The sequence below is a fragment of the Eufriesea mexicana genome, unplaced genomic scaffold (genome assembly GCF_001483705.2).
Source record: "Eufriesea mexicana isolate 0111107269 unplaced genomic scaffold, ASM148370v2 scaffold5190, whole genome shotgun sequence".
Taxonomy (NCBI): domain Eukaryota; kingdom Metazoa; phylum Arthropoda; class Insecta; order Hymenoptera; family Apidae; genus Eufriesea; species Eufriesea mexicana.
Window position 1 is genome coordinate 951195 of NW_016913149.1, and position 12105 is coordinate 963299.

The 12105-nt window shown below is 24.3% G+C and overlaps 3 protein-coding genes across 3 annotated transcripts; 2 read left to right on the plus strand and 1 right to left on the minus strand.

The window, feature by feature from the left end:
- The first annotated feature begins 2587 nt into the window (after positions 1–2587).
- On the plus strand, positions 2588–4867 carry TBCC (Tubulin-binding cofactor C). The gene is made up of 3 exons (XM_017906230.1): positions 2588–2824; positions 3105–3327; positions 3578–4867. The coding sequence occupies exon 3, from the start codon at positions 3727–3729 to the stop codon at positions 4753–4755; it is 1029 nt and encodes a 342-aa protein (XP_017761719.1). The 5' UTR covers positions 2588–2824; positions 3105–3327; positions 3578–3726; the 3' UTR covers positions 4756–4867.
- Positions 4868–5867: 1000 nt separating this feature from the next.
- On the plus strand, positions 5868–6660 carry LOC108551893 (ATP synthase subunit g, mitochondrial). The gene is made up of 2 exons (XM_017906238.1): positions 5868–6006; positions 6342–6660. The coding sequence occupies exons 1-2, from the start codon at positions 5967–5969 to the stop codon at positions 6599–6601; spliced, it is 300 nt and encodes a 99-aa protein (XP_017761727.1). The 5' UTR covers positions 5868–5966; the 3' UTR covers positions 6602–6660.
- A 174-nt stretch (positions 6661–6834) lies between these two features.
- LOC108551871 (uncharacterized) lies at positions 6835–12043 on the minus strand. Its single transcript, XM_017906215.1, has 10 exons — positions 9299–12043; positions 8999–9228; positions 8688–8904; positions 8457–8609; positions 8211–8375; positions 7956–8141; positions 7677–7851; positions 7248–7585; positions 7041–7177; positions 6835–6985 (listed from the first exon to the last, which is right to left on the minus strand). Exons 1-10 carry the CDS (start codon positions 12041–12043, stop codon positions 6835–6837), a joined length of 4497 nt encoding a protein of 1498 aa, XP_017761704.1.
- Between the last annotated feature and the right edge of the window lie 62 nt (positions 12044–12105).

The window sequence follows — 12105 nt, forward strand, 5'->3', positions numbered from 1 at the left end:
TAACAAACAGTAAGTAATTAATTTTACTTAAAAGTTATTCATAAATAACATTTAAATCTAACATACATCTTCATCATATCTCTTTCAATAATAGCGTTTTCCTTCTCAATTATTTGTAACATTAATAAAAGAATACTAATTATTTCTTATAATTCAGTATTTTTATATTTGTTCATCAAATACTTCTACATGACTTTTCTAAACAATAAGGAAAAGTTATTAAAAGCCTTTTCTTCTATAAAATTAGTATATGATAACTTGATATACAAAATATGCCATGTTTGATAAATTAAACGTAGAACTTTGCATAAAAAAATTACTTGTTTTAATTATTTTATGTAAATAGGGGGCAAAAATGTTTCATAGAATTTTGCAAATTGAAAAAAGAAAAGAATTTTTTTATTTATTTTTTTAGTAGAAAGTATAAAGTAAATAATTCAAGTAAAATAACTACTTTTTGAACAGTATTATCTTATGTTGGGTCATACTATATGATTTTTAAATAATTTTGAACCAGATATATACTGAAATTTTAACAAAATTAAATAAACTCTAATGATAAATAAATAAGCATAAACTAATGATATCTTCACATAACGATTTGCGTTTTTACAGTGCAATTAAAGTTGTTTATTAGAACAGCTAATATAATTAGATTATAATACAATTCATCTTATCAAGAAAATTAAACTTGTTGAAGAATCTCCATGTACATTATCATTATTCTGTATTTCTCATATTTTTAGATTTTAGTTTATTATTTCGTATGTACATAAAATGATAAATATATGGTTTTACGCAAAAAACTGCCGTTTGTTATAATAGCAGTGTGTGTTTGTTCTTAAAATGTCTAGTATAGATATGTTATATTAAAAGTGCGTAATATTAGGTACTAATTGTATGATTTGAGACCAATAATGCGTGAGTTAGTTGCTTGTGTTACTTATAATTTATCCGAAATATTTAAAATAAACTATAAAAAGATAGATAGATGTGTGAATAAGAATTTGTTTATGCATAGTATGTATAATAACGGATATTTCCTATTTTTCGAATAACGGACATTTCTTATTTTTAGAAACGAATATGTACTTCATAATCTTTTAAAATATAACCTACATTATGTAACGAGTTGTTTTAGTAAGGTATTACTCTATTATTATAGGTTAAAAAGATTGTAATAAATTTAATAATAGGTTAATATCATAATTTTGCATTAATAATATTAAAATGAAACAAAATTTTGATACAGAATTTGTGCTTAACTTTAAATACTTGATATATAAAATGAATTAAATAAAAAGAAATTACATCTTTTCCTGTACAAATTATAAGAAAAATTATCTTAACAATTATTTTTTTATTGCTATATATGTAATGAATACTACTTGCAGATGCAGTCTTAATGATTTTTCAAAAACACGTTTTTCTCTTAGATACTTTATCTGTGCTTATGTATGAAAAGCTGTACAATAAATATTCTTCTACAATCTTTAAATTAGGCTGTTTCCATAGGTATAATGTTCTGCACTTTCTAACTTAACATGTACACTATTAAATTAATGATACTATTTTATACATAAAATGTTATGTTATGCAAAAAGTTTATTATAATATATTATTCTGCATTAAAGTTTTCAAATTTATTTATGTACTTTCATAATATGTAAAAAAATATATTACTACGTGTTGTGAAATATTAAATTTAAAAAAGAAACACGCGCGCGCGCGCGCGTACACATACACACGTGCATATATAAACAATCGAACAAAAAAAAACATTTTTTTTTATAAAAGGCCTAAATAAGGCTATATAAATTTTACATACTACTATAACTTCCTTATCATACTTATTTAATTAAAATATAAGAATTAACAATGCTTTTGTATTCTATGATGTTCTTTATTAATAGGCTTATACTCGTTTTCATAATATCATAATGAATAAACGAACAGATATAAAAAAAAAAGTAGAACAATAATAATAATAATATTATTAATTGTGCTATAAATAAGATGGATCATATAAAATAGGAATACTATTTTTGGTAATACACAAAAATTTTTAAGGGAGGTCTTATAGATATTTTAATTGATATTTGAACTGAAGGGACAAACCAAGAATAAAATTTTATATTTATAACTTTAAATACATTTAAATATTTCAAAACAAATTCAACAATGCTATAAAAACCATTTAGCTATTTACAATTGTATTTATAAAATAAACAGCTTAGTTGTAGTTTAAAATAATTAAATCTATTTCGTATATGACTGAAATAATTGATTACTGTATTATGTGTCCCTTCAAATTACATATTTCCTCCTTTAATTATTTTTCATACCACTACAAACAATGGAGATATTTTAGATTGCGATCTTATATGTCTCGTGCTGTATATTTGATTATAATAAAATTCTTTAATATATCAGTAAAAATAATGTATCATTTTACCTATTACAGTGTAAAAACATAATTTTCTATTTATTAAAATAATACATAGTGTAATTTAAAATTTTCCGCTATTTATATCGAAATAATATATCGAACAGAATAGTTTTTCTTTCAAGTGTTGCATAACGAGAGTAAAGCTTGTAAGGTTGCTGTACTTGTTCCTAATGAAATTTGTCTCGATACCTCGAGAGATACATCGTTCTTTGCCGTATTGATAATTTCCATTTTAGGAAATCGTATTATTAGCTAGTATGCTTTACAAAGGACCACGAAAATCGGGATTTGCTTCACTCAAAACAATTATTTTATTTGAAACTGCATTGTTCACGGCATCAGCCACATTTTGGTTTACTTTAAGTCTTTCTCCAGGTATACTATATGTTACTTTTTGTGACCCTTTTATATTTTAGGTTATTTTTACTCAATTATAGTGTAACACAATTATTTTAGAATTAACGTTTTAAGAAACAGAGGAAGAACGTATAAAAAAAAAAACATGCGTAAAACATAAATAACGATAATTTAAATTCTTTGCAGCTTTTTGAAACTGCGTTTATATTGTTGTAAAATAATTCATTACGTTATAAAATTAATGAAATTTTAGTAATTGCATCTAAACAAATATTGGAATAAATATTATGAATATTAGATTGCAGATATTTTCTGTATAAACATAGTCCAAAAATACTAGAAGGTTATTACATGTTTGAAGAACAGGCAGGTAGAGGAAACATCAAATTGTCAGATTTACAATCTTGGCAACATCGACAAAATGAAAGTGAAATCTTATGAAGTTTATAAAACTTCCAACATTTTTGATAGGTAGTGACGGTTTAAGATATTCTTCAAAAATTGATTCTTCTAAAAACAAGGTATTTGTATACTCTGTTATAAGTGTCATACATAAAGTATACTTAGCAGGTTTGTTTATGTCTGGCTATTCTTTTACAAAATCATTTTATGTAGTTAAATTTAGTTCGGTAGATTTTTTCAATATTTAGTAAATAACTGTTATTTATTTTTATTTTCATTTTATTAATTTAATATTCACTAAATATTTTCATGTAATAATCACATCTTTATTAATATACATTAAATATTTATATTTCTTGCACTTTTCAGCTTTTACCTCAAAGCCTTTAAATATAAAATTCTTAGATTCTTAAAATAAAGTACTAGTGAAGATAAATTTGTTATTGAAATTAACAAACATCCCAAGTTTAATGAAATACAAGATATAACTTTGAAACAGTTCGCATTGAAAGTACAGTATGGATCCTCCAACTTTAATAGAAGGTAGTTTACCAGATCGTATTAGCAAAAGAGATCGTGAAAGAAAAAATATTATTGAAAGACGAAGAGAAGAAAGGCAATCATTGGCTGTTGAATCTGAACAAAGTAGTTATTTTAAGGACACATTTTATTCATCGTGCAAAAAAATTAAAGAAATGTTAGATGATGCACCTAGTGCACCTACATCAGCTCTTCCTGGAATATTTGATAAAGCAAATAAAGAAATCCAAACACTTAAAAATTATTTATCACAATCAAAGATGTTTTTAAAAGTTTATGATATTAGAAGAGCACAAGAAAATTTACAATTATTAGAAAATGAAACTTCTGATTTGGAAATGAAATTATTACCTAAAAAGAAATTTGGTTTTAAAAATCGAAGAGTTGTGAAGAAAACATCTGATAAAACACACGATATGACAGATGGTTTAAAGGATTTAAAAATATCAGAAGGAATTGTAAATGGTTCAGCAAAACAGAATTATAAATTATCAAGCAAATATGGAGATAGTACGTGTATGCTGTTAGGGAAAATTGATGAACAAGTAGTTTTGGATGCTGAAAATGTGAATAAGAATGATATTCTACTTTCTGATTTAATTCACTGTACAGTACGAATTTATGGCACACCTAGTACTTTGCACATGGTAAACTTAAAACAATGTACTGTATTAGTTGGACCAGTAACATCATCTGTATTTGCACATGACTGTAGCGAATGTGTATTTGCTTTCGCGTGTCAGCAACTTCGTCTACATTCATCAACTGATTGCACTATTTATTCACATGTTACAAGTAGATCAATTATAGAAGATTGTACAAAAATACATGTAGCACCTTATAACTGGTCTTATGAAGATCAAGCAAACCATTTCAATTTAGCTGGGCTTGATCCAAAAATAAATAACTGGAATTGTGTTGATGACTTTAACTGGTTATCTAATGAAAAACATTCGCCAAATTGGAGCATTTTAGAACCTGAATTGCGTGTAAAAAGTTGGGATTAATAAATACAAAAAAAAAAATAAGTCATAACGTCTAAAATTCAGTTCTCAAAATACCATTTTTTCAATATTAGATACTTATTTTGTTATATAAATTCTTTATGTGCATACTCTGCTTTTTCACAGAAATTATACCATATGTAAGTGTTTTGTATACTTACAAAATGTTTAATAAACTTGCTGTTTGTGAATTAGATATCAATAATTTTTGGTCTACCCTAAATCAAAGGTGATAACCTGATGGCTTGTGAATTATTATAGATAGCTGCTGCTTATGTAGCTTAATATATATTTAAAAACAAGATACATATGTGATAGTGTGTCACTAGTTTGTACACATTACCTATTTATCAATTATCAAAAATGTCTGTCCATTAACTGAAATCACGTTATTGTATTTAACTCAATTTCGATCCTCACATACGTAACAAGTAAAATTCTTGATAAATACCTATAAGTATCTAAAAATGTAATTATGAAATTATACACATAATTACATATAAATAATGAATTTTATCATCATTAACTTCAATTTTTATATTTAGTACAAGTGAGATTAGTATTCAAAATACTTCACAATTTAAGCTATAACTTTAAAAATTATGTTGATCTTCACTCTTTTAACTCATAAATAGTGTATAAATACTTCTTCATTAGATTCTCTAGAAAAAATATGTTGGATCACATAGAATAAAACATATATTAATGAAAATTTTCTTTCTTATATTTTTATAAACTAAATTATATATTCAAATTAAGAAAATTTATAAATTATTATAAAATATTACGATAGATGTAATAAAATCCTCTAATCTATACAAGTTATAATTTTTAAATATTCAGGTTAATCTAGCCATTTTTACTTTTAAAAGATAGTAAAAACATTTCAACAATATCCAAAAAATGAACAGCAAATTAGTTTTTGTTCAAAATTATCAGTTTAATCGTTTGATCATCTACATGAGAAGTATTATATTGCTTTCATGTACGTTTTTATAAACGTTTATTAATAACAATGGACAAGTATTTAATACATATAGAATCCTATAGTTCGTTGGAGTTTATAAAATTTCCCGTTCTACATATAGTATAGATCCTAGATTATAATTCGAAAGATTACCACTAGATGGCAGAATATCGTTTGCAAAAAGGGTTGTATAGGGTGTGAAACAGTTGTTTTCTCTCATTTAGAAAAGAATTTGTGGTGAGTGGAAATGTCGGTAATTCGTAGAGAAGTAGTTCTAGTAAGCAAAGGTTCGTATTTATTGTTTAATTATAACTCTTACTCAATGAAATTAATTGTACTTCGTGTGGAAATTGTTATGTAACACTAATATTCACGATATTATACGAAAGTTAATTATTTCTTTTTACTAAATTAAGATGAAATTTTAATAATTAAAATTTTTTAATGAGTTTAAATAACATTAACAGATACATAATTCATCCAAAATAAGCTTCGTCAAATTTTAAGGTTATATAAAATCAATATATTATCGATTAATTTTACTCTAATTCATTAATAATTTTCTTTTTATGAATTTAAATAAAACATTAATTGTTACTTATAATTTTCTATTCATTTGCAGCTTTAGCAGCAAAGGCTCGAGTTGCTTTTAAAGCATTTGTATATTATGGAAAAGTAGAATTAACTCCACCAAAGATATCTGACATTCCTGCCATAAAAAGTGGTATTGTAAAAGGAATTAATAATCTTAAAACTGGACAATATCGTCACCTTACTGTGCGTGAAGCTTGGTTAAATACATTAGTTGCAATGGAAGTCCTATGTTGGTTTTTTGTTGGAGAATGCATTGGAAAACGACATCTTGTGGGATATAAAGTGTAAAAATGTATTGATATTCATATGGATATAACTTCTGTATAATAGTCATTTAAATAAATATACGCCTATAAATTCAATTTCAGTTTTATAAATAAATATTATTATTATTATTTAATAAAAGCATTTTTATATATTATCACTAAGTTTATTAAAAAAAAATACACATCTGTTTACAAAAAATAAACATTACCAATTACATAATATTATATAATTATTTACTATGATAAAAAATAGGATCACATTAATATGTGTTGTTTTGCATATTGCCATATACATATAGCTCCACTGACATGAACATTTAATGATCGAATCACACCAACTTGTGGTATTTCTATACAAGTATTGAACAATGGTATCAAGTTGGCAGGAATTCCATTCTTTTCATTTCTGTAAATAATATTTAGTTACTTACATAAATTTATCTAATTTTATAACCACTTACCCTAGAACAAGAATTGTTTTCTTTTTAAATTTCATATCTAGCACATTTATGCTATTTACTGTTTGTTCTACTCCTATCAAAGACCATCCCATATCCTTTTTATTTAATAAATATTTAGGTAAATCATATGGTTTTGTCTGAAATAGTTACAAGTTTATTACTATAATGTAAATTAGTTTTTTGTATAAAATATTATATACAAAATACCTCTGTAATAGTTATCCAATTTTCAGCTGATACACTAAGGTTTTGAAATTCTTTATCTTTAATTTGGTTTAAGTTTGCAATAACTAATTCTTTGACATTGAAAATTTCACAAGTACGAGCAAGTCCTCCTAAATTTGGAATCCTATTAATAAGACATGCTACAACTATAAGACCTTCTTCATCCAATATTCTTTTATGTAAAATGGATTCTCTAATTGTTGGAAAAATATCATTCTGTGACAAATTTAATTTGAATCCATCCATTAAAGGATTCATTTTTTTTTGTATATTCAGTTCTTCAGAACCCATATTATAATCTTTCTTAAATTCGGTATCACCTATTATGTTTTAATATTATAAAATGTGATTCTCGTTAGTTATGAAATGTATTATCATAAATTGTTATAATTATTGTAGTATGTAAAATACCTGAGCATTTTATTAAATATGATGATGTTTTAGTATCTGATAATGATGTATTTAAGTTATACAGTTGGAGAGAATGACCATTAATCTCTTTAAAATTTAAAATTTTAAAGAAATATGGAAGTATCCATTCACTTGCATCCATATTAGTCAATCGAGGTAGTTCAAAATAAATTGTCTACAAATAGAAAGAAAATATTACTTAAGTATTATAACTTCATTTATATTTTTATTTTTGTATTCCCATTTCATAATATCAAATGTTAATTTTAGTAATATTACTTGTAAAGTATAATCCAATATGGGATGAAAAGTAGATAAATAGAAATCATCTTGAATTTTACTTGAATTTTTTAGTAATCCATCTTTTAGATTTGCAATTGAAGCATTATACAATGCTTTGTATTGTAATGTAATATTATCAGAATTTAATTTTTCCAATATTTTATATAATTTGACAAAAGTGATCTGTTACAAACAAAAAAGAATATAAATGTAACTTATTGTTATTTTACAGTGTAATATAATGTAATATACCTGAGCATAAAGACGCATACTATATTGTTGCCCTAAACAACAATGTGTAATATAATTGATTCCTGTTAAAATAAAAGTGCTTTGGAAATCTTTAGGAAGAAGTGTTGAAACATGATAGACAATACACATTATGGAACTAACACATCCAGGACGCATTGTAATGCCCTATACATATTACATTAATTAAACTTCTCATATATATGAAAACAAAATTTCATGATGGAAAAATAAAACTTATTTAAGTACTTTTTCAAGGAATTCCCAAATTTTGTGATGAAATTCCACATTTTCTAAGAAAATTTTTATTAATATCCATTCTTGCATTATTCGAACACTATGTTGATTAGTTTCCAAAAGTATCAAATTACAAAGAAATTCTTGTAATGATACAGTATCATCCTGTAAAAGAATTTAATTTTTTTCAATTACTCAATACTTTAAAATAATAAGGTATCATTACCGAAATATAAATTTTACCTTAGTTAGTCTTGGCTGTATTATTAATAAAATTTGCATAATTCGATGTTTTATCTTATGCATGTATGAATGATTAAAATATCGTTTATGTTTGTATTTATCCAATTTCTGTAAAATTTTTGGAAGAAATATTGATGCAAACTCTGTATCTTCATTGATTATTTTATGTAATAGAACAACAGAAGCTGCTCTAATATTAATATCATTACTATGATCTCTATTAATAAGGTACAAATATTAATTAAGAAGTAATTAACAACAGTATAAAAAAAATAATTAAAAATAATTTACAACAGTATAAAAGTACCCACATTGCCTGTATGTGTTGTGGGTAACAATTATCATAATTTTTTGTAATATCTAAATAGACTTGATGCTCTATTTGTTTATCTTTTCGAAGTACATGTCCATGAAGAAGACATGCCAATAGTGATTCTTGTAGATATCTTAAACAGTATATATTTAATAACTTCATTTCATTTAATAAGATATTCTTCAATTTTGGCACATTATTACTTTCTTCGAGTAATTGATTAAGAAACTAAAAATTAAAAATAACTTTAATATATAAGAAAAGGATGAAGCTTTTTAACAATATATTAGTATCTTACATTGTCTACAAAATTCTTAATGTTGGGCAATATCAAAAAATTATTGTTTATAATAACTTTTAGAAGATTTTTTATTGCACAGAAGTAAATTTTATTTTTTGTACTCAACAAAGTTGTTCTCCAACATAGAGTAAAAATAGATTCTAAATTTAATATATCTTCTTGATCTTTTATTGTTCCCTTATTAATCATTGTTCCTAATATTAGTGCTATTTCTGGAACAATATCATTTCCTCCCATTTCATGTAAGTAGAAAATGCTTTTAATCCAATCAACTTTTTGAGGCCATAATTCTATTTCCACTTTTGATAAAAATTGATTTGTAAGTTTTGCAAGTAATATGTAACAATCTGATGCTAATTTTCCATTAGATTTTCTTTCATTTCCACTATCATTAAATATGCGAATGTCACAAATATTTAACAATGGTTGTAAATAAAATAATGTGTGATTTGTACATAAAATATTTTGAGTATAATGTAAAATATATAATGCATACACATAGTGCATATTTGTATATTGTTTTATATTTTGAATAATAATTATACTTTCGGTTTTGAATTTTTCAACATAATGTAGAATTTCTTTTTCTGTTAAAAGTAAATTTCCATTATTAAGAATTAAAACAATTGCAGTAAGATATCTGTGTATTTCTTTATAACTAAACTTGTATGGTACAGTTCGACTGTTTTTGAGTAAAAATTTTAATGCGTCATTAATATATAAAGTTAACAGTTGTATAATAATTTTAGAAGATTTTATAACACTTAAATTAAGTAAATGTGACATAAATTCTACCATATAAAAGATATCTGCAATATTTGCATAAGGTCTTGCCTCTATCCCTTTGAGGGACAACAACCAATTATTTAATATTTCTTTTGCAGGACATGCTTTCTGTTGTAATATTAAATTTGCATCATGAAACATGACAACAATAACAGCAAATTTTTCAGGATTAAATCTAAAATATAAATTTTGACATGAATGCTCTTCACACATAAATTTAATAAAATTTATTACATCTTCTTTTACTAATACTTTTTTTAACCATGCTATTACAATATTCCATGAGAATGAATTTTTTATAAAAATTTCTTCTAAAGGAAATTCTAACAACATATTTATTGTACTTTTGAAATTATTAATTTCTTTTACAGAAAGTACAATTATCTTCAAAAGCTCAATTTGTGATGCAATCCTTAATATATGAGAATGCATATTTAGGCTTTTCTGAATTAAAGATTTAATTAAACTTAGTTGGTCATCTTTCCACTGGTTTGACACCTTACTTGAAACTATTCTTAAAACTCTTATCATATAAAATATTGGTATTGGAGCCCATGTTTCTTCATTCATTACTTGAAAAACTTTATTAAGAAAGTCAACTTGTTCCTTTCTTATATGCATAAATAATGTTATGATATCTTTTAATATTTCTGGTTCTTGTTGATAATTTTGACATTCATATAGAAATGTATTATTTAAAACATGTATAAACAATTTTAAAAATTGAGCATCAAATAAAAAGGCAACTGATTTGCAAACATATAATATTCCCTCTTTTACTATGATATTATTTTCATGCAACAATATCCTCTCAAAAATCACTTGTAACCAAATATTGTCAAAGCAATTGTTACACATAGCATGTTCTTTGTTTCCTTGTACCAAAATTGTTAAATGAGTTAATGCAGGTAATATTAAATGATGTTGCTTTTCCTCCAATACTTCCAATATTATGAAGTACTTCTGTTTAATGTCATTTATTGATATTTTTGTTTCAATTGATTGATTACATATAAAAGGAGTATTTTTAAATTTCTTCAATTTTAGATCACTTTCATCTATGGTACTTATCATATTAGTTATTTGTTTCATTATAAATAATGCTTGTTTACGATATTGTTGTACAGAAGACTTTAAACATTGTATTATTAATAACCATAGTTGTTCTGTGAAACATAAATCATGATATATGAGACTAGTATTTTCTGAATTTAATGAAAAACATATATCTGTTAATATGCTGAGAGCATTTAATGAATCTTTTATATCATCCAATTTGTTTAAAATACAATCCCATATAGTTGGCAAAATATTTTCAGAACCAAAGGTACTTATTAATTTTGGTAAAACTGAAGCAAATAATTGCCATTCTTTATTTTCTTTCATTTGTAACCATAATGTCATATCTTTCAAATACAATGAATTAAAACGTTTTAGTAGATTTGATTCCAAACCATTATATAAATATTTCTTTAATTGTAATGATTCTACAAAACATTCTAGTATTTTCATATACAAAAATTTACTTTCATTAGTATTCAAGATATCAGCATTTAATTTTCGAAAATTCGTAAAATGTTGTTCAATACATTGTGGGTCACAATAAAGTGTTAATTGTAAAATTACAATATCGTATAAAATAGGATATTCAATAAAATTTTCTAGTTGATTTCTTATAAATAAAGCGTTTTCAATAGTTTTAAAACATAAATCGCTTGAAACTATTTTAACATGTTCCTTCCGTGTATGAAATAAAATTTGATATTCATAACATAATATCATTCGAAATGTATTTAATTGTTTTGTATGTAGATTATTTTTCATTATTTCGGTATTATAATATTTGCTCAAACGATGTAATAATAAAAATGGGTTATCTTTAAATGCAATTTCTAATAATTCCAAAATTGAGAAATCTATTGTTGAAGTACACATATAGCGTTCGTGTAAATTCATTTTGGTGTGATTTTTCTGTTTTTCTATTCACAAATTTATACTTACACACATATATATACATA